General features: G+C 54.8%; 2 protein-coding genes across 2 annotated transcripts; both read right to left on the reverse strand.

Annotated features, from left to right (window-relative positions):
* Nucleotides 1–8,329: 8,329 nt before the first annotated feature.
* On the reverse strand, nucleotides 8,330–12,878 carry LOC128935144 (E3 ubiquitin-protein ligase TRIM7-like). The gene is made up of 7 exons (XM_054273183.1): nucleotides 12,471–12,878; nucleotides 11,349–11,435; nucleotides 10,804–11,034; nucleotides 10,394–10,416; nucleotides 9,992–10,107; nucleotides 9,719–9,754; nucleotides 8,330–9,117 (listed from the first exon to the last, which is right to left on the reverse strand). The coding sequence occupies exons 1-7, from the start codon at nucleotides 12,876–12,878 to the stop codon at nucleotides 8,606–8,608; spliced, it is 1,413 nt and encodes a 470-aa protein (XP_054129158.1). The 3' UTR covers nucleotides 8,330–8,605.
* A 2,996-nt stretch (nucleotides 12,879–15,874) lies between these two features.
* On the reverse strand, nucleotides 15,875–20,509 carry LOC128935149 (E3 ubiquitin-protein ligase TRIM7-like). The gene is made up of 7 exons (XM_054273187.1): nucleotides 20,102–20,509; nucleotides 18,959–19,045; nucleotides 18,414–18,644; nucleotides 18,132–18,154; nucleotides 17,736–17,845; nucleotides 17,466–17,498; nucleotides 15,875–16,464 (listed from the first exon to the last, which is right to left on the reverse strand). The coding sequence occupies exons 1-7, from the start codon at nucleotides 20,507–20,509 to the stop codon at nucleotides 15,953–15,955; spliced, it is 1,404 nt and encodes a 467-aa protein (XP_054129162.1). The 3' UTR covers nucleotides 15,875–15,952.
* Nucleotides 20,510–21,049: the final 540 nt, after the last annotated feature.

Genomic DNA, 21,049 nt, shown 5'->3' on the forward strand with positions numbered 1-21,049 from the left:
AGTTTCTATGGCACATTCCTTTTATTTACACAGTTCTTTCATTTTCCAAAAGGGGTTTATCTTTTTTTTCAGAACACTTATAAGATTCATAAACTTCATGGTGGGTACACTTGTCTCTTTCTTTTTTCTCAACAGACTCTAATTTATTTGGATCTCTTAGGATCCACTGGGTAGCTGAATACTTTACTGTTAAATACTTGTTACAAACCCTCTTTCTTACTGTTTTTACAATTTCTTTTCTTTTTCCTGGATCTGCTGAGCTTGTTTCAGCAGCATCACATTCAGAGCACAACCAGGCTTCCCCTATAGGGCACTCTCCTAGGAGTGGCTGCCTAAAAGTGGCAGTATTGTATGCTCTCCAATACACTCTTATTTTTCTGATAAAGGACCAATTGGGAGAGGTTAACACAATCTGGGTCAGAACTGATGTGGACTCTGGACAAGGAGCTCACCTTCTTCCTCCTCATAGCGGGGTTGGTAGCATTCACTGCACGGCTCAGCTGGGCTTCCCAGAGCACCACCAGCAATCAGAGCCATCAGTACTGCCCTTCCCAAGAGTCCGGTATGGGTCATCTTGCACAGCCTGCCCACCCGGCCTTGCCTATGGGGAATTTTACTGAGGAGAAGCTTCCAAGCTCTTTAGAGTCCCTTCTACCCGCTTCTCTGGTTAAACCTCTCTTGGTCTGTTCCCTACCAATTTTGGTTTCTTTTAGGGGAGTGCTCTGTAGAGGATTAACCTGGAGTCTTTAGAATTAAATTGGGGAATTTAACCAGAATTACTTATTTACAGCCTTAAACTTTTTACCAACATAGTTTACACAGAACAGTCTTGAACCATTTTAAGCAATGTTAGAACTCTGATACCAATTTTTTCCCATACAGTTCAGTCTTTTTGACTCTTCCTCCTGAGAGTCAACTTTAAATCCTTTGGTCCTTTTATCACAGTATACTCAGGTGAATTAACTTGGGAAGCAGATGAATCCTTATCCAGTGCCTGGAGGTGAGAGTGGTGTGGACTCTGGCCCAATGCCAGAGGGAAAAACTGGGAGTCTGGCCCAATGCCACAGGGAGAATGGGGTGGAGTCCGGTCCAATGCCAGAAGGAGAATGGGGAGCAGTCTGGTCCAATGCCAGAAGGAGAATGGGGAGCAGTCTGGTCCAATGCCAGAGGGAGAATGGGGAGCAGTCTGGTCCAATGCCAGAGGGAGAATGGGGAGCAGTCCGGTCCAATGCCAGAGGGAGAATGGGGAGCAGTCTGGTCCAATGCCAGAAGGAGAATGGGGAGCAGTCCGGTCCAATGCCAGAGGGAGAATGGGGAGCAGTCCGGTCCAATGCCAGAGGGAGAATGGGGAGCAGTCCGGTCCAATGCCAGAGGGAGAATGGGGAGCAGTCCGGTCCAATGCCAGACTGCTAGAGGGAAAAAACCGATGTTGAATCCTGGTCCAATGCCAGGGGGTGAGAGTGATGTGGGTCCAACCTTTTTCTTTTGGTCTGCACAATCGAATTAGTGATGAAGAGTACCTGAAACAGGCTTTGAAATATAGGCATTAATGGTCTGCTATTTTATGATTCTATCAAAACTCAGTTTCTGTTTATTGTTATTGGTTAATTTCTCTTTTTCCATAACGTGCATGTTTCTCTCATCAACTTCTGCATACTCTGTATTTTGCAAGGAGTTGTATTTCTGTTAGCTAACTTAACTCCCTAATGCTTTTATTCTCCTATTTTTCTGTGTATTTAACTTACCGGTTTTCTGTTCTATTTTCAAGATCTTATCTATTTATCTCTTGCCTCTGTTTCCTACTTTCATTAACAGCTTAAATACTACTTTTCTTTTAACCCATTACACTTAAATTTTTTTTTCTCACAATATTCTTCTACACAATACACTTCCCTCTAAGGAGATGTGGTAAAACTTATAATGCACAATCTACATTATCTCTATTCTAATTCATCTACATTCACTCTCTTTTATTTCTCATTCACGTTCACACATTCCTTCACACTCAAGACACAAACCGGATCATTACTGCTAGAAAATCTTTGTGGCTCCCCTCACCTTGGGGTTGGCCCACAGGTCTCAGCATCTCTGGGCCTCCTGGAAGGGCCCTGGCTCTGGTTGCCTCTGGTGCACATTCACCTGTGAGGCTGTCTGCGTGTCACTCACGCTCTTACAGCTACGGCTCCCTCACACACCTGGGGAGCGCTAGTCTGGTTTGCAGGTCACACACACACTTCAGCCACAGCCCCCACCTGCCCAGGGAACAGTATCCTGGTTTGCAGGTCACACACACACACACTCTTTGGTCACAGCCCCCACCCGCCCGGGGGACACAGGCCTGGTTTGCAGCTCACACACACACACACACACTTCCACTGCCCCCTTCCCACCTGCCCGGGAAGTTGAGGCTGACTTTGTGACTCACTCTCACACACACAAGACAACAATAAGGTACCTTTTACTTTCACATCACTTCTTACAAGTTTAGGTGTTACTGGCCAGTTTTGGTGCTATGGGATATCCTTTCTACCTAGCTGGTTTTGTCTAACTTTAGATGTTTTTTCACTATACTATACTTTTTAGTACTTTGTTGAGACAGCACTTATCTGCTCTTGTATCTACTCACAAATTCTAATTCTTCATTTAGGGGTCCCACCTCAAAGTTTACCAAGGGCTATTCTAGATGTTGCATCGGGTCCCCTAAAATGTAAAGCCCCTGACCCTCTAATCGTCACCTTTAAGGATCTTCCCTAAATTATCTTGTTCCCTGGCTATTGCCTCATCGAGACTGAGCTTTCTACAAAACCTCCTGACGTGTCCTGGCTCTCCACAGTAATAGCAATGTCGCTCTCTCAAAGGGCCTTGAGGTTTCTCCATCCCTCTTGCACCTGACAGTACTGACCTATCCTTGCCTCCTCCCGGTGGTGGTCCTGCCCACCCTGCACTTTCTCTAGCTACAGCAACCATGATCTTAGCCTTGGCCTTTGCTTTTTCTTCCTCCCTCCTTAAATACACCTTCAATGCCTCTCTCAATAACTCATTTATGTCTTTTTCTTGCCAATCTTCAATCTTTTCCAATTTTTTCCATATATCAGGGCAAGATTTGGTAACAAATTGGACTTTTAGTAGCATTTGACCTTCTAGGGTGTCTGGGTCTATTCTAGAGTACAACTGGAAGTTCCACTTTAGGTGGTTAAGCCAGGCAGCAGGAGCTTCATCCTTCTCTTGTGTGCCCTCAAATGCCAATTGGGTATTAGTTCCTTTGGGAACTGACTCTTTGATCCCCCGAATTTTCAGTGATCTATATTCCCTCATGGCCTTCCTCCCCTCCTCCTGGTTAGGGTTCCAGCTGGGATCTGTTAGTGGCAATTTCTGTTCACCTGTTGGCACCTGGGGTCCCGGACTGTTATCTTTCTCCCATATTCTTATGCCAGCCGCCCTTATCATCCGGACCTCTTCTGGGGAAAATAATATACTCAGGATGCAATTCATCTCCCCCCAACTGTAGATATTTGGACCTAGAAATTGATCCACTTGGTTGGCTATGCCCACTGGGTCCTCAACTAAATGCCCCAACTCTTTCTTGAATCCTCTCACCTCAGAAGCAGTTAGGGGAGCATTCACAAAGCCAACACCTCTCGCTACTCCTCCCATAGGAACCTCTCTGAGGGGAAAGAGTCTCTCCGCCTTGGAGGTCTTGGATCTGGTGCTACAGTACGGCCCACCTTCAGATGCCAAACTACTTTGAGGGATATCTGGGTTACCCTGAACTTTCTGCAGATCAGCAGGTGTATTTGGTGATAGCTGTTTACTGGGCAAGGAGGCATTTGTGTCCCAACTAGGAGGAGGTAAAGGGACAGCAATAGGAGGGGGAGAAGAGCCTGAGTGGATATTAAGCGGAGCTGGAAGAAGGGGTGGAGAATGCAGCAGGTGGAGTAGGCACTTGTGGTGATGCAGAAGGAACTGGAGGCGATACTGGGTTTGTCATAGCGGAAGCTGAAGAGGTAGGAGGAGGAATTTGAGCAGGTGGTAATGAGATGGCAGCCGGGGGAGGAACCGGACCTGCCATTTGAGGTGCTTGAGGAAGAGGATTATAAAGTGGAGGGGCAGAAGGAGGCAAATCCAGAGGTTCCATCTTTTACTAGTCCTATCATCCCCTCCTTCATTCCCCTTCTCCTTCTTCTGTACCTTACAAATTCGCACCCCTTCATCCTCAACAGCGCTCTTTACCCAGCAAGCTACATACAATAATTGCTCAGGATCAGTATCTCCTTGAGCTGGCAGATAATTATTTAGTTGTTGGCACATCCATTTATCCTTTGTCCCACACCAAGGCCATCCTCCTTGCACCTCTAATTCCGGCCACACTTCTACAATAATCGATCATTTTCACTTTATCTAATCCCTCCGTGGCCTCTATAGAATCCCATTTTACTAACAGTTCTCCTAAGGGACTATTGGGATGTATATTCCTCAGTCTCTTGCCGGTCTTTTTACTATTACACCCTCCCATTTTTCAGGTCTTAACAGTAAAAAAATCCCAAAGGTGCCTCCACTGACCAGGAATTTCAAAAACAAACTTTGTTTGAGGAGCTTCAGCCTCCTCCACTGAACTTCAAATTTCTGCCTGATGCTCAGGACTTTATACTGAAACAACTGCCCGATCTCTTGATTGCCCAACTTTCCCAACGTCAGCTCTTACATCTATCGGGACTTGAACACACGAAACCTCGGCCTAAGAATCCGGGTCATGCCTGACTCCCTCAGTCAGGAAAAACAACTGCCTGATTTTTAGTTTGCCCAACCTGCCAATTCTTAGGCTTCGCCGTATCGGGACTTAAAAGCAAACCGCAGCCTCCTTCACTGGGGTTTGTGCCTGACTCCTTTGTCAGGACTTACTTTGCCTGCAGGGCTGGCGAAAACACCCGAATCCTTCTCGGGACTGACAAATCTGCCTGACTCCCCTCTGTCAGGACTTACTTTGGGTGCGTGCCACTCATACAACTATTCCCTCCGCACGCCCGGAGGGGGGGGGGGGCCTTTTTTCCCCCTTAGGAGACGACTCACTCACACTAATTCCAAGCACTTCCCCCTGTTCCCGGCCGGCTTTCTCGCGAAAGGCTGAAAACGCGGTACTGAGGGGTCCCTCTCGCTCCGAAGGTCCGGCTGCCGGCCCTCGTCTCACTCACACACATGCGCACGTCTCCCACTCCTGCCACCGGATTTCTCACCAGTCCGGTGCTCCGGTGCTCCTCTGTGTCGCTGGTCCTGAGCCGATCCCTCTGGTCCTGGTAGCCAGCTGTCCTGGAGGTCCAAGATGGCCAGTCCTGGTGTCCTCTTGAGGCGTGGCTATTCCGGACGAGGCCCCAGCTGAAATAAACAGGGCCAGGAGACTTCTTCTCCTTTTTAATGCCTTTATTAAAAGTGATCAGCTGAGGATTGGGCAGCTCGACGGGGCTGCAGCTTCCCATCATCTCTCCCAGAGCGACCCAGGGGAGGAGGATAAGCTCAGTTCTGTCCACCAGGGGCAAAGCTGGGGATCAGGTCCTCGTGAGAGCCTTTGGGGTGTGGTGATCCCATCCGATGTGAAATTGGTCTCAGTCTCGCTTCCTCCCAGACCTGGCCCGGGGGCTCTCGAAGACAGGGTGAGGAACAACGAAGGTTTTCAGCATCTCTGCAGGCCCAGCACTCCGCTCCTCTCATCCAGACATCACTCCAATCTCTCAACTCTTAGGTGGCTCGTTGTTTTTGGGGTTTTCTCAGTACATTTGGAGCAGGGGTCCCACACACCATGCTGGACCTTGGAGTTATTTGCATAACCCTCCCCTCCAAAGTCTCTTCTCCTCGCTGTTCTTGGGAGGTACCCCACCCTTCAGTGTCTCAGAGAAGGGCCAATACCTCGCCCCAGCCAGGGCTTTTACTGATACAAAACCAACTATTAACAACAATGACCCGTAATTGCCATAACACAAGCAGCAGCCCAGCGGCAACAGTGGTAACCTTTTTCTCACAGAAAAAATCAACAGAATTTTTGTTCATAACAGCCAAGACATTCCAGAAATTTTCTCGAAATTTTCAGATGACTGTCAATGGATTTTAGATGACTATTGATGGATTTTTCTTTAGCAATTTGTTGTTTCAGGATTCTGCAAGCCTGTTTCAGGACCAAAAGAGACTTTCACAGACGTCAAAGAGGAACATCAGCAGTCCATGGACTTTCTCCTGAAACTCAGCTATATGGACTTGGAGCAATGAATTTTCTTTGCATTGCTTTGCATTTTCTTATATTGTAAGATTGTTTTAGTGATATGATAGAATTTTCTGTTCTACAGGTGAAGAATTTCCCTGGTCATTCCACATCAGAACTTGATTGAGGTTTTGATTGGCAACAGATAACCTGTCAAGTGTTTGTTCTTTCCTCGGCATGGGCCCAGCAGAGAAAATTACAAACGCTTTTCTTTTTAATTTAATTAAAATAAAAGAAAGGTGACATGTTGCAGAAATCTTTTATGAAAAATCCTTTCCTTAGGATTTTTCCTCCTGAGAAGCTGTGAGGCCTCAGGAACAAAATGTAAACATTGATTATCTGCTGCTGTGGAATGCAACAGGTGCATCTGGGATTGGTCCATGTTGGATGTTTGTAATTAATGGCCAATCACAGTCAGCTGGCTCGGACGGAGAGCCTGAGCCAAAAACCTTTGTTATCATTCTTTGCTATTCTGTTCTTAGCTAGCCTTCTGATGAAATCTTTCTTCTATTCTTCCAGTACAATTTTGATATAATATATATCATAAAATAATAAATCAGCCTTCTGAAACATGGAATCAGATCGTCTCTTCCCTCATCCTGGGACCACTGTGAACACGGCCACAGCTAGCTGGCATCATTTCCTAAGGCACTTAAAACATATTTCTACTTACTTAAGACTAGAGACAAACATTTCTATTTACTTAAAACTTAAAATTACACTTCTATTTAGTATCTATGTGGCTTCATATACTTTAATTTTTCTAAAGGCTTTACTCAACCTCGGCATTCATTTCTCTGAGAAAATCAGAGAGGCTTGTGTTCCAACAAAGACAGACACATCAAAGCAGCACAGAATCCAAAAAATACGAAAGCTAAAACTCACGGGATCATTATCAGCTTGGGGCTCCAGCCTGGCTTCCAGAGTGCAGGGTGGCTGCATCCTCCAGCCCAGCCCAGCCCTGCCCTGCAGTGCTGCCAAAGGCTGGCATGGACAATCAGAGCCTCTTCCCTCCTCCCTCCCGATTATTCTGTGGCCTCAGTGCCCACAGGGAGAGGCAGGACACCATCCCCATGGCCCCTAGGCAGGACAGCAGCACGCAGACAGCCCCAGGCAGGACAGCACTTCTTCAATGCTCCAAAGTGTCGGATCTCAGCGCCTCAGGAATGAGGTGCAGAGTCACCGAGACCACCCTTGGGGGGCTCGGAGGTCCTGGAATGTTGCCAGAAGTGTCTGGTGGCTGGACTTTGATCCTGCACGGGAAACGACACCTGTATGAGGACGGGAGGATTTCACTGGGATAAATGGTGAAGGGATAAGTTAATTAGAGTGTGAGACAAAGGGTTTAGAATTTCTGTACAGGGGGGTCTGGAGAAGTAAGATGGAGGAATTGGGGCGTGTCCTGTCCTCCTTCTTCTTCTTGGCCTCCATCTTCTGTGGTGATGGTGGCACTTTGGGATTGGTCCTTACTAAAAGTGCACTGGTCAATAAGGGTGAAAGGTATTGGAAAAAATAGGTAAATATTGTATACGTAGTTTTGAGTATAAAGATAAGTGACCGCCCCGAAGGCAGTCAGTGTGCTCATGGCTGACGTGCTGTGCAGACCTCTGTCAGGCCGAGAGAAAACCTTGTAGATAAAAAACTAATAAACACTGAAGACCGAGAAAAAACCTGAAGACTCTTCTCGTCCTTTGGAGCGTGGGCTGCCCAAGGCCATCCCGAGCCTTTCCAGGCAATCAAAACAGCCGAGACAGCGACACAATGGACTTGGCGGGAGGAGATGCAGAAAATTGCAGAGAGGGTCCAGGGCAGGCAGAGCTGCAGGGAGGCTGCAGAGTGATGCCGTGTCATTGCCACAGCTCCTCCCTGCTCAGCCAGCCAAGGGCACGGGCAGGCCCTGTAAGAATCCGTGTCTGGACGGGCTGTTTGGGTGCATTCCAGCTAGCCATGGACCCCAGCCCACTCCATCTCACACGGACGAAAGCAAAAGGCCAGAAGCGCTCTTCTCCATGCAGAGACCAACGTGGCACGTTTATTTCCAAGGTGGGAAAGAGACTGTTGCCTCATGGTGGGTGCCTTTTAACCCGGGAATTGGGGTGCAGAGGACAAGGAGCACAGCCCATGGGACACCAGTGAGGAGGGGTAAAGCAGGGCAGAGACCAGGGGAGGGTACTGAGGAGAGGGGTGGGTGAAGGAAATCCATGTGGTAGGAGAGGGGAAGAACAAACCATGTGATATAACATAAACTATTCAGTGCAATATAGAGACTATTCAGTGCAAATTTCTAATAACCTAGTGTGAAAGAACAATCAACAATTTAGGGCAATGCAAGAGGGGCCCAGCAGCCATCCCACCCTGTCAGTAACACACCCGGATGTGGGTTACTTCTGAGGAGACCGAAAAATACGGGAAGACTTTCTCAGTGAAGGTGGCCTTAAACTCGAAGATCTGCATCATATCCTTTGCATTGTAGAAGGTCACTCGGCCCATTTCATAGTCCAGGCAGACCCTGATTCTCCGTGGCTTTTCCTTCAGTGCCAGCAAGTTGGAGGTCATAGAGAGTGCGCTGTAGTGGCCGCAGTGCAGTTGCAGCACCCAGACCTTTTCAGACCTGCCATGGTAGATTGGCTCCTTCCTGGGTAAGGACTCCAGGGCCACCCCCACAGCCCAGCTGCCCTTTTCCCCGACCTCCACCTCCCAGTAATGCCTCCCAGATGTGAATCCCTGGGAGCCCAGGACGTTGTAGTTGCCTGTGAACCTCTTGGGGGTGTCAGGGAGGTTTTGTTCTACATTTCTGAACCAGACCTCTTTGTTGTCGTCCGAGAGCATCAGGCGCGGATGCGCCGTGTCTGGGTCCAGCCTCACCTGCTCTAAAGGGGGACAGAAACATCAGTCTGTGCCTGCTGAGAACAGAACCAGCACTTCTCCTCCAGCCTGCACCACGGGGCTGGCTCCTGTCCTGGGAACACCAGGGACACTCCAGCCCAGACCCTCTGCCCAACCCACTCCTCCGGGGACTGCAGGGGGGAAACTGAGGCACGACTCTGCTGTGCTCAAGTGCATCAACCCAACAACGGAGAGTGTGGAGAGCGGCCTCAGCACAAATGGTGCCAGCCACACCTCAGCCCAGCAATGCTGCATCATGGGGGCCCTGAGCACCTGCAGAAGCACTTCTGACCACACCTAAATGCCAGCTAAAATCAGGTACAGCCCCTCTGCTGAACTGGGCACAGCCTGACACGGCCTCCTGCTGTCCTGGCCCTGGCGTCGCAGGACAGCATCCCTGGTGCTGCCTGGCACAGGGACAGACCTGGATTTGTACAGCAGGCCCAGTCAAAACAACAGCATCCAGCTCTAGACAGATGCTGCGTTTAGATGTGCTGTGAGCCTATCTCTGCACCAAGGACATGAGGACGCTCATCCTGGAAAGCTTTTCCAACTCAGTTGTGCTCAATTGCTCCACAAACTTACCCTTTATATCCCAGTCTATCTCACTCCACATGTTCTCTGGAAGAAGGAAAGGAAGATCCATGAGTGTCTCTCCTGTGGCACCTGTCCTGCTCCCCAGCAGGGCAGCAAGCCAGATGTGGAGCCCCAGGCTCCAGCAAAGCCCATCCTGGGCAGGGTTCCCGTCTGGAGCAGCCGTTTTGCTCCTGAGCCCCAGGCAGAGGCAGCAGGCAGTGAGGATTTCCCACAGCCAGCCAAGCCCAGGGGAAGCACAGCACAGAGCCAGCAGGGCTTTACCTCTGAATTTAGTCACTATGTCCACGACCTGCTGGCTCTTCCAAGTGAGGTTTTGAACGTTCTTCTGCAGCTCTGGGGAAACTGGCTCTGGTATCAGGGCCTTGGCTGCCTCACAGCTGAGGGGAACAGGGAGAGGAGCTCAGAGCCCAGCCACCAGCCAGGGCCAGCAGGGAAACAGGGAAATCCCTGCAGCCCCAGAGCCCAGGGCAGCTGTGTCCCTGCTATCAGCACAGGAAGCCCATCTTTAGGAGGGCTGCAGTGGCCTCTGGTCCCTGGGAACATCCCATGGAATGCCAAATCCCCAGCGGGGCAAACCACCTCCTTGGCGGCTCCTGCAGCGCTGCCAAAGCTCTGCCCAAAGGAGCTGAGCAGGAGGAGAGGGACAGCGAGCCTGTTTCATACCTGCTCAGGATTGTGCCAACATCCTGTAAGAGAGAAAACACAGGAGAGCTGTGGCACTGCCGAGGGCCCGGCAGCTGCAGTGGCTGCCCAGCTGTGTGAAGCAGCTTAAGGGGGCTGGGGCTGAGCCCACCCCTCATCCCAACCCTGCCTTCCCTCAGGGCCCTGACCCACAGCGGGCACAGCGCGGTGTCACAGCACAGTGTCACAGCACAGTGTCACAGCACAGTGTCACAGCACGGTGTCACAGCACAGTGTCACAGTGTCACAGTGTCACAGCACGGTGTCACAGCATGGTGTCACAGCACAGTGTCCCACCATGGCCCCAGCCTGCACCAGCATGCAGAGGGTGCCAGCTGGGTGTCCCCAGCCCCAGCAGGGCTCACAGTGCCCAGGGGCTGATGCTGCCTCACCTTGAGGAACTCGACCGCCGGCTGCTCCCGCTTCTCCTGGATCTGCGCAATCACCGTGTCCAGCAGCGACTGCCTCTCCAAAACCCTGCGCGTGTATTCCCCACTCTTATTGACCAGCTCCAGGGACGTCTGCTCCAGCTGGGCCAGCAGGATTTTCTTCTGATCCTCCAGGCACTGCTGCAGTTCCTCAAATGTCTCAAGCACACGCCGCAACTCCAACATCACTGTCACCTGCAAGGCACCGCACGGAGGCCCTGAGCCCAGCCAGGCTCCGGCTGCCCCCGCAGGGACACGGCTGCTGCAGAGAGGGGACAAGGGTCACACACAACGGGACCAGAGGTTTGCAACAGGAGCAGCAGGAAGAACGGAGACGGGGCGGGGGGCAAGTCTGGATGTTGATGGGCCCAAGGAGGCCACATGAGAGGGACAGAGGAAAGAACGTTGGCATGGATTAGGAGATAAGGATATATGGGGAGAGGGAAAGGTGGGACATTCCTGGGGAGCCACATGGGTGAGCAGTGGGGGGCATGGAGAGGAACACACACCTGCAGGTCTTCACTTTTCTCGTCTCCCCTGTGATTCAATATTTTCTTCTGGTTTTGTAGAGCAAGCAGGTTTGTCTGGAGTGTCTCCTGAGGCAGGGTTTATACAAATGGCACTTCTGTTAATTTTGGAATGACATTCACAGGATGGAGATGATGTCACCAAACCACCCCTGTGCAGACAATCCCAGTCTGGGGAGTCACTAGGGGTGACTCCTCAGTGACTGGGAGTGAGTTTTGGAGCTCCGTGACAGCACTCAACTCTTCAGACTCGCGCTAGGTAGATCCCCAACCACAGCTCTTACGGCCAGAAACATTTCCAGAATAACTTCATGTGGAAACCCTGGAGTTTGTGGGTTTTAAATGGTTTTTGAAGTTGAAAAAACAACTCTCTAGACAGGAAGTGTGACTTCTGGGAAGAGGTTTGCAGTGCCAGTAGCAGGGACTCAGGCACACCCCATAAATTTGCGGGAGTATCAACAAACTCCTCCTGCTCTGAGGCATCTCCTGCGTCGCAGTGAGCCCAGACCCCAGCCCACACTGTGGGGAGAAAGCCCGGCTGGGGACATGTGGGGCACAAGGGACCATGTGGGGACCCCGAGGGGTGAGCAGGGAGAGGGACCTGGGCTCCTGCGTGGGCTGGGGCCAGGCCATGGCAGAAGCAGCAGCCCCAGCAGGGTGGCTACAGCAGCCCAAGCCGGCAGCCAGACACGGAGCCCGGGCAGCCGCCGGCTGAGGCCGCAGCTCCGTGGCTGGCCGGGGACACGGCCGAAGCTGTGTGTGGAGGGGAAGCAGAGCCGTGCCCTGAGGGAAGCCCAGACCCTGCTCGGAGCAGCCCCAGCCGCGCACGGAGGGCACCCAGAGCCACAGGCAGAGGAGCTCATGGCCAGAGCAGAGCCCAGGCTGTCCCTGAAGGGAGCCCAGACGTGTGCCCGGACAGGACACGGAGCTGTGCCCACAGGGGAGCCCAGGCTGTCCCCGAGGGAGCCCAGCCCCTGCTGCAGGGGATCCCCGCCTGTGGCCGGAGGGGAGCCTGAGCTGTGCCCCTCGGCCGCCCCAGCCCGGGCAGCCAAGGCCCCCAGCCCCTGCCCAAGCCCCCGGCCCCTCTCGCGGCGCCGCCCGTACCTGCAGCTCCCGGGCGGCCTCTTCGGCGGGGCGGACACGGTGCCCGCGGTGCTCGGGCCCGTCCCGGCAGGGCGCGCAGAGCAGGGCGGCGCAGGGCTCGCAGAACAGCGCCAGGGCCTTGCCGTGCTGGGGGCACCGCGGCCGCGCCGCCTCCTCCTCCAGGGACCGGGCCAGCCCGGCCATGTTGCCCAGGGAGCGGATGGGGCGCTGCGAGCCCGGCTCCAGCGGGGCGCGGCACTGCGGGCAGGCGGCGGCGCGCGGGGGGTCCCCCAGCACGGCCGCCAGGCACTGCCCGCAGAAGCTGTGCCCGCACGCCGTGACCACGGGCTGCTCGAACACATCCAGGCACACCGGGCAGGTGGCCTCGGCCAACAGCTGCTCTCGCAGAGCCAGCAGCTCCTCAGCCATGGCCGCGATGGACTGGAATAGACGGGAAGGTGCCGAGGCGGGGCAGGGCCGGGGCCTTGCCCCGGGGCACAGTCCGCACGGTACGGCAGGCGCGGCTTGCTCCGGGCGGGGCGCTGTCAGTGCCAGGTTTAATGTTTATATTCCTATAAATATCAGTATGCTGGAACGCGTCCAGCCTGGCTCAGCCGTGGCGGCGACTCGGGACGGCCCTGCAGAAATCCCATCTCCAGGCCTTGCACTGTGTCCTGAGGTGACTCTATGATGCTCGTATCCCTCTTCATCTGTGTCAATCAGAAATAAATTTTGCACCTTTAGGATTGGTTCTGAGAGCAAAGAGGGGGTAAGTAGAAGAAGCGTGGAGTTTGTTTTCAGAAAACTGCGCTCTCTCCTCCTCTGCATTCCTCCTGCGGTTCAGCGTTGTCTGCAGCATGGACAGGCAGTGGGACAGAGCGCTACTTTGCTCTTAGTTACTTTTAGCTGGCTGAGGCAGAGAAGATCTCTGGGCTGTTGAGGTTTTCTTTTCCTTTTTCATTGGAGCTGTTTAAACCTGTTCTGCACTGACCAGCCAGAAGAGCACCGGCAGCTCCCACCTGTGGACCATCAGACGAGACCTGGGCCTGAGGGACTGATAAGAGATTAAGTGAGCCAAGCTACAGCTCACAAAGGGGACTTTCTGAGTTTGTCGTCTCTTCTGGAGCAGAAATAGCTTTTATTGTGGAATATTGTTCCATATTTTGTGCTGATGAATACTTTTCCCTCTAAATAAACATTTATTTCAACTTTTCTCCAAGGAAATCTTCTTTCTGAACCAGTTGTGGGAGGGGACGCTTGAATTTGCTTTCCAGAGGAAAACCCTTGAAAGGTTTTTCTCCCAGAATTGCCCTAAACCAGGACACGCTGCGATCCTTCCCGAGGCCCGGCTCTGGGCGGAGCCGCTCCCGGCCAGCCGGGCTGCCTCAGGGCGCTCTGAAGGGATTGTGTCGGGGCGGCAGCTGCGCCCTGAGGGAGCCCGGGCTGATCCTGCGCTGCCTCCCTGCGCTGCCAGCCCGGCCCGCTCGCCCGAAATGCCCCCAAGGCCCGGCTGCTCCTGCCACGAGGGCTCCGGCCTCCATCCCCGCAGCGCACGGCTCCGGCGCCTCTCCCGGTGCCTCCTGCACCCTCAGCCCGGCTCCAAAGCACCCGCACAGCAGCAGCAGCAGCAGCAGCAGCAGCAGCGCTGAGGGAAGCAGAGCCCCTCGAGCTGCCTGGTGCTTCTCGGCCTGCTGGGCCCACATTGGCCCTTCTGTGCTGCTGCCCTGGGCTCAGCGCCGGAGGCTGCTGGGTGCCCAAAACCAAGGCCTCGGATTCAGCCGTCACTTCTGCTCCTCCTGCACCCTGCTGTGCTGCCAGCCGGGGCCCAAGGAGAGTTTGGGGGGCACCATCCAGCCCCTGACACGATAAGGCAGTGGAACAAATCCCTCTGCAGGCGCTTACTGCCCTGCCATGGCCGTGCCCTGCTGAGTGTCCCTGCCACCCCACCGCCAGCTTCCCTGCCCCGGTGGCTCCCGGGCCCTGGGCCAGCGGCTGTGACAGGCCATGGCGGCGCTGCCAGCCCCTGCCCAGCGTCCCTGCAGCAGCCCGGGGTGACAGCCTGATGTCCCCACTCATCTGGAGCCCCTGGGCTGCTGCCCGGGCCTACACTGCCCATCTCAGCCCCAGCTGGGGACAGCGGTGGCTCCTGCTCGTCCCCTGTTCCTGGAGCTGCTTTCTGGCAAGAGCCTGCCCAGGCAGCCCCAAAATGCTGCCACGCACAGCAATGAGCAGCTCGTGGCTCTCAAAGAATAAAGCAGGGATTTATTACAAGGCCTCCATGGATTCACCTTGGGCAGCACAAGAGCCCGGCCAGGGCTACACCCAAGATGGAGCCAAAGTGGTCACAAAATGGACGAGCACTCACAGTTTTACAAGTGTGGTCTCATGCTTTATAAGTTCTGCTCCATTTGAATATTGCAGTTATTTGTCAAATTACAGCTTTAGGTTATGAAGTTGCATGCTCCTTGTTTTTCACTCTTCAACTCACTGTTTATACTTTTTGGGCCTGGCCCTTGAATCCTTGGTCTCAAGTCAGAATAAGATTGTTTTGTCTACCTACTCTGAGAAGAGAACCTGCTAAGACTCAACATGAAATTTAAAGCTATACAACAAAGCAGCACAGAATCAAAAAAGTATAAAAGCTAAAACTCAAGACATTATTATCAGTTTGGGGCTCCAGCCTGGCTTTCTGAGTGCAGGGCGGCTGCATCCTCCACCCCAGCCCAGCCCAGCCCTGCAGTGCTGCCAAAGGCTGGCATGGACAATCAGAGCCTCTTCCCTCCTCCCTCCCGATTATTCTGTGGCCTCAGTGCCCACAGGCAGAGGCAGGACACCATCCCCATGGCCCCTAGGCAGGACAGCAGCACGCAGACAGCCCCAGGCAGGACAGCACTTCTTCAATGCTCCAAAGGACTGGGCGGGAGGAGATGCAGAAAATTGCAGAGAGGGTCCAGGGCAGGCAGAGCTGCAGGGAGGCTGCAGAGTGATGCCGTGTCATTGCCACAGCTCCTCCCTGCTCAGCCAGCCAAGGGCACGGGCAGGCCCTGTAAGAATCCGTGTCTGGACGGGCTGTTTGGGTGCATTCCAGCTAGCCATGGACCCCAGCCCACTCCATCTCACAAGGACGAAAGCAACAGTCCAGAAGCGCTCTTCTCCATGCAGAGACCAACGTGGCACGTTCATTTCCAAGGTGGGAAAGAGACTGTTGCCTCATGGTGGGAGCCTTTTAACCCGGGGAATTGGGGGCAGAGGACGAGGAGCACAGCCCATGGGACACCAGTGAGGAGGGGTAAAGCAGGGCAGAGACCAGGGGAGGGTACTGGGGAGAGGGGTGGGTGAAGGAAATCCATGTGGTAGGAGGGGAAGAACAAACCATGTGATATAACATAAACTATTCAGTGCAATATAAAGACTATTCAGTGCAAATCTCCAGTCACCCAGTGTGAAAGAACAATCAACAATTTAGGGCAATGCAAGAGGGGCCCGGCAGCCATCCCACCCTGTCAGTGACACATCCGGATGTGGGTTACTACTGAGGAGACCGAAAAATACGGGAAGACTTTCTCAGTGAAGGTGGCCTTAAACTGGAAGATCTGCATCATATCCTTTGCATTGTAGAAGGTCACTTGGCCCATTTCATAGTGCAGGCAGACCCTGATTCTCCAGAGCTTTTCCTTCAGTGCCAGCAATTCAGAGGACATAGAGAGTGCGCTGTAGTGGCCGCAGTGCAGTTGCAGCACCCAGACCTTTTCAGACCAGCCATGGCAGATTGGCTTCTTCCTGGGCACGGACTTCAGGGCCACCCCCACGGCCCAGCTGCCCTTTTCCCCGACCTCCACCTCCCAGTAATGCCTCCCAGATGTGAACCCCTGGGAGCCCAGGACATTGAGGCTGCCTGTGAACCTCTTGGGGTTGTCAGGGAGGTTTGGTTCTTCATTTCTGAACCAGACCTCTTTGTTGTCGTCCGAGAGCAGCAGCTGAGGATTCGTTGTCTGTGGGTCCAGCGTCACCTGCTCTAAAGGGGGACAGAAACATCAGTCTGTGCCTGCTGAGAACCAGCAGCTCTCCTCCAGCCTGCACCACGGGGCTGACTCCTGTCCTGGGAGCACCAGGGGCACTCCTGCAGCCCCCTCGGCTGGCATGGGACACGGGAGCCTCACTGTGCCCACGCTGGCACCTGAGGGTGAAAAGATGCTCCCTGAGGCAGGACTGAGGCAGGCAGTGTCCCCACAGGCAGGGGACAGACACGATGGGCTTTGCTCAAGCTGCTCCCAGAGCTGCTGGAGAGTGCAGCCCGTGGGGAGCAGGGCATGCCGTGGCTGTGAGCAGGCAGCGCTGCAAGGCACGAGGGGCCAGGCCAGTCCCTGCTCCTGTGCCAAGGGCTCCCCCAGCTCGGAGCCTGCTCTGCCCAGCCAGCAGGCAGCCTCAAAGCTGCAGAGCCCCAGCTGCCCATCCACCGGGGATGTTCTGCTGCCATCCCGTGGCCGTGCCACAAGGCCACACAGCTGTCACTGTGCGGTGTCACCAGCCCAGACCCTCTGCCCAACCCACTCCTCCGGGGACTGCAGGGGGGAAACTGAGGCACGACTCTGCTGTGCTCAAGTGCATCATCCCAACAACGGAGAGTGTGGAGAGCGGCCTCAGCACAAATGGTGCCAGCCACAGCTCAGCCCAGCAATGCTGCATCATGGGGGCCCTGAGCACCTGCAGAAGCACTTCTGACCACACCTAAATGCCAGCTAAAATCAGGTACAGCCCCTCTGCTGACCTGGGCACAGCCTGACACGGCCTCCTGCTGTCCTGGCCCTGGCGCCGCAGGACAGCATCCCTGGGGCTGCCTGGCACAGGGACAGACCTGGAGATTTACAGCAATCCTAGTCAAAACAACAGCACTCAGCTCTAGATAGGTGCTGTGTTTACATGTGCTGTGAGCCTATCTCTGCACCAAGGACATGAGGACACTCATCCTGGAAAGCTTTTCCCCCTTAGTTGTGCTCAGCAGCTCCACAAACTTACCCATTTCCCAGTCTATCTTGTGACCCATGTTCACTGGAAGAAGGAAAGGAAGATGCATGAGTGTCTCTCCTGTGGCACCTGTCCTGCTCCCCAGCAGGGCAGCAAGCCAGATGTGGAGCCCCAGGCTCCAGCAAAGCCCATCCTGGGCAGGGTTCCCGTCTGGAGCAGCCGTTTTGCTCCTGAGCCCCAGGCAGAGGCAGCAGGCAGTGAGGATTTCCCACAGCCAGCCAAGCCCAGGGGAAGCACAGCACAGAGCCAGCAGGGCTTTACCTCTGAATTTATCCACCATGGTCACGACCTGCTTGCTCTTCTCAGTGAGGTTCTGAATGTTCTTCTGCAGCTCTGGGGAGACTGGGATCGGGGCCTTGGCTGCCTCACAGCTGAGGGGAACAGGGAGAGGAGCTCAGAGCTCAGCTACCAGCCAGGGCCAGCAGGGAAACAGGGAAATCCCTGCAGCCCCAGAGCCCAGGGCAGCTGTGTCCCTGCTATCAGCACAGGAAGCCCATCTTAAGGAGGGCTGCAGTGGCCTCTCGTCCCTGGTAACATCCCATGGAATGCCAAATCCCCAGCGGGGCAAACCACCTCCTTGGCGGCTCCTGCAGCACTGCCAAAGCTCTGCCCAAAGGAGCTGAGCAGGAGGAGAGGGACAGCGAGCCTGTTTCATACCTGCTGAGGATTGTGCCGACATCCTGCAAGAGAGAAAACACAGGAGAGCTGTGGCACTGCCGAGGGCCAGGCAGCTGCAGTGGCTGCCCAGCTGTGTGAAACAGCTTAAGGGGGCTGGGGCTGAGCCCACCCCTCATCCCAACCCTGCCTTCCCTCAGGGCCCTGACCCACAGCGGGCACAGCGCGGTGGCACAGCACGGTGTCATAGCATGCAGATGGTGCCAGCTGGGTGTCCCCAGCCCCAGCAGGGCTCACAGTGCCCAGGGGCTGATGCTGCCTCACCTTGAGGAACTCGACCGCCGGCTGCTCCTGCTTCTCCCGGATCTGCACAATCACCGTGTCCAGCAGCGACTGCCTCTCCAAAACCCTGCGCGTGTATTTCTTGCTCTTTTTGTCCAGCTCCTTCGACATCTTGTTGTGCTGGGCCAGCAGGGTCTCCTTCTGCTCCTCCAGGCACTGCTGCAGCTCCTCAAAGCTCTCAGCCACTCGCTGCAGCTCCGACCTCACTGTCACCTGCAAGGCACCGCACGGAGGCCCTGAGCCCAGCCAGGCTCCGGCTGCCCCCGCAGGGACACGGCTGCTGCAGAGAGGGGACAAGGGTCACACACAACGGGACCAGAGGTTTGCAACAGGAACAGCAGGAAGAACGGAGACGGGGCGGGGGGCAAGTCTGGATGTTGATGGGCCCAAGGAGGCCACATGAGATGGGCAGAGAAAAGAACGTTGGCATGGATTAGGAGATAAGGATATATGGGGAGAGGGAAAGGTGGGACATTCCTGGGGAGCCACATGGGTGAGCAGTGGGGGACATGGAGAGGAACACACACCTGAAGGTCTTCATGTTTCTTGTTTCCTCTGCGTCTCAATTTTCTCCTCTGCTTTTTTAGAGTATGCTTATTATCCTTGAGTGTTTTCTGGGGCAGGGATTAAAAAAATGCATTTTTGATAATTTTGGAATTACATTCAGATTAGGGTAGAGGATGTTGCCAAACAACACCTATGGGGACTATCCTAGTCTGGGAAGTCACTGCGGGTAACCCCTGAGTGTCTGGGAGTGAGTTTTGAAGCTCAGAAACACCACGCAACTCTCCAAACTCAGGCTGGGGAGATCCCATCCACACCTCTTATGGCCAGAAACATCTCTGGACTAACTTCATTGAAGTTACAGTACACTCCAGGGGAAAACCTAGACTTTGTGGTTTTTTAAATTGTTTTTTAATTAGAAAAAACAACTTTCAAAGTTGCAAGTGTGATTTCCGGGAAGGGCTTTGCAGTGCCAGTAGAAGGCACTCAGGCACACCCCATAAATTTGCTGGAGTATTAACAAACTCCTCCGGCTCTGAGGCATCTCCTGCGTTGCAGTGAGCCCAGACCCCAGCCCACACTGTGGGGAGAAAGCCCGGCTGGGGACATGTGGGGCTCAAGGGACCATGTGGGGACCCCGAGGGGTGAGCAGGGAGAGGGACCTGGGCTCCTGCGTGGGCTGGGGCCAGGCCATGGCAGAAGCAGCAGCCCCAGCAGGGTGGCTACAGCAGCCCAAGCCGGCAGCCAGACACGGAGCCCGGGCAGCCGCCGGCTGAGGCCGCAGCTCCGTGGCTGGCCGGGGACACGGCCGAAGCTGTGTGTGGAGGGGAAGCAGAGCCATGCCCTGAGGGAAGCCCAGACCCTGCTCGGAGCAGCCCCAGCCGCGCACGGAGGGCACCCAGAGCCACAGGCAGAGGAGCTCATGGCCAGAGCAGAGCCCAGGCTGTCCCTGAAGGGAGCCCAGACGTGTGCCCGGACAGGACACGGAGCTGTGCCCACAGGGGAGCCCAGGCTGTCCCCGAGGGAGCCCAGCCCCTGCCGCAGGGGATCCCCGCCTGTGGCCGGAGGGGAGCCTGAGCTGTGCCCCTCGGCCGCCCCAGCCCGGGCAGCCAAGGCCCCCAGCCCCTGCCCAAGCCCCCGGCCCCTCTCGCGGCGCCGCCCCGTACCTGCAGCTCCCGGGCGGCCTCTTCGGCGGGGCGGACACGGTGCCGGCGGTGTTCGGGCCCGTCCCAGCAGGGCGCGCAGAGCAGGGCGGCGCAGGGCTCGCAGAACAGCGCCAGGGCCTTGCCGTGCTGGGGGCACCGCGGCCGCGACCCCTCCTCATGCAGGGACCGGGCCAGCGCGGCCACGTTGCCCAGGGAGCGGATGGGGCGCTGCGAGCCCGGCTCCAGCGGGGCGCGGCACTGCGGGCAGGCGGCGGCGCGCGGGGGGTCCCCCAGCACGGCCGCCAGGCACTGCCCGCAGAAGCTGTGCCCGCACGCCGTGACCACGGGCTGCTCGAACACATCCAGGCACACCGGGCAGGTGGTCTCGGCCAACAGCTGCTCTCGCAGAGCCAGGACCTCCTCAGCCATGGCCGCGATGAAGTGGGATAGACGGGAAACTCCTGAGGCGGGGCTGGGCCCGGGCCTTCCCCTCACGGCACGGCCGGCACTGTACGGCAGGCGCGGCTTGCTCCGGGAGTAGTGCTGCCGGCTCCCGGCTTCAAGTTTCAGTTCCTATAGTCATTGATATATATCGTAGAAATAATTCATGCTAATAAAGAATGTATGTGTTAAGATTGTAAAATCCGAAATGCGTCTCTGCCCACTCACGGCCCGAGAGCAGATGCCTATTCAGATTCCAAAGAATTCCCGGACGCACGGCTAAAATAACGATCGACGCTTTAGCGTAAGAATAGACGCTTCCAGGACGATGATCACCGGTATCTGAGAGCGATCTAAGAAACCGCCCAAGAGCCATCATCGCCCTGCTGATTACATCAATCAAGATAGCCAGCGGCCCAGAATTATAGGTCTGAATACAGGGCTTTCCCGGAGCCCATCCACGCTGACTATCCACCTGGAGACTGGTCTTTGTCCAGCTCTGCACACTGAAAGAAACAGCGATGAATG

This window comes from Melozone crissalis, unplaced genomic scaffold (genome assembly GCF_028551555.1).
Source record: "Melozone crissalis strain CALT ecotype California unplaced genomic scaffold, PUWL_Pcris_2 ptg000016l_1, whole genome shotgun sequence".
Classification (NCBI taxonomy): Eukaryota; Metazoa; Chordata; class Aves; order Passeriformes; family Passerellidae; genus Melozone; species Melozone crissalis.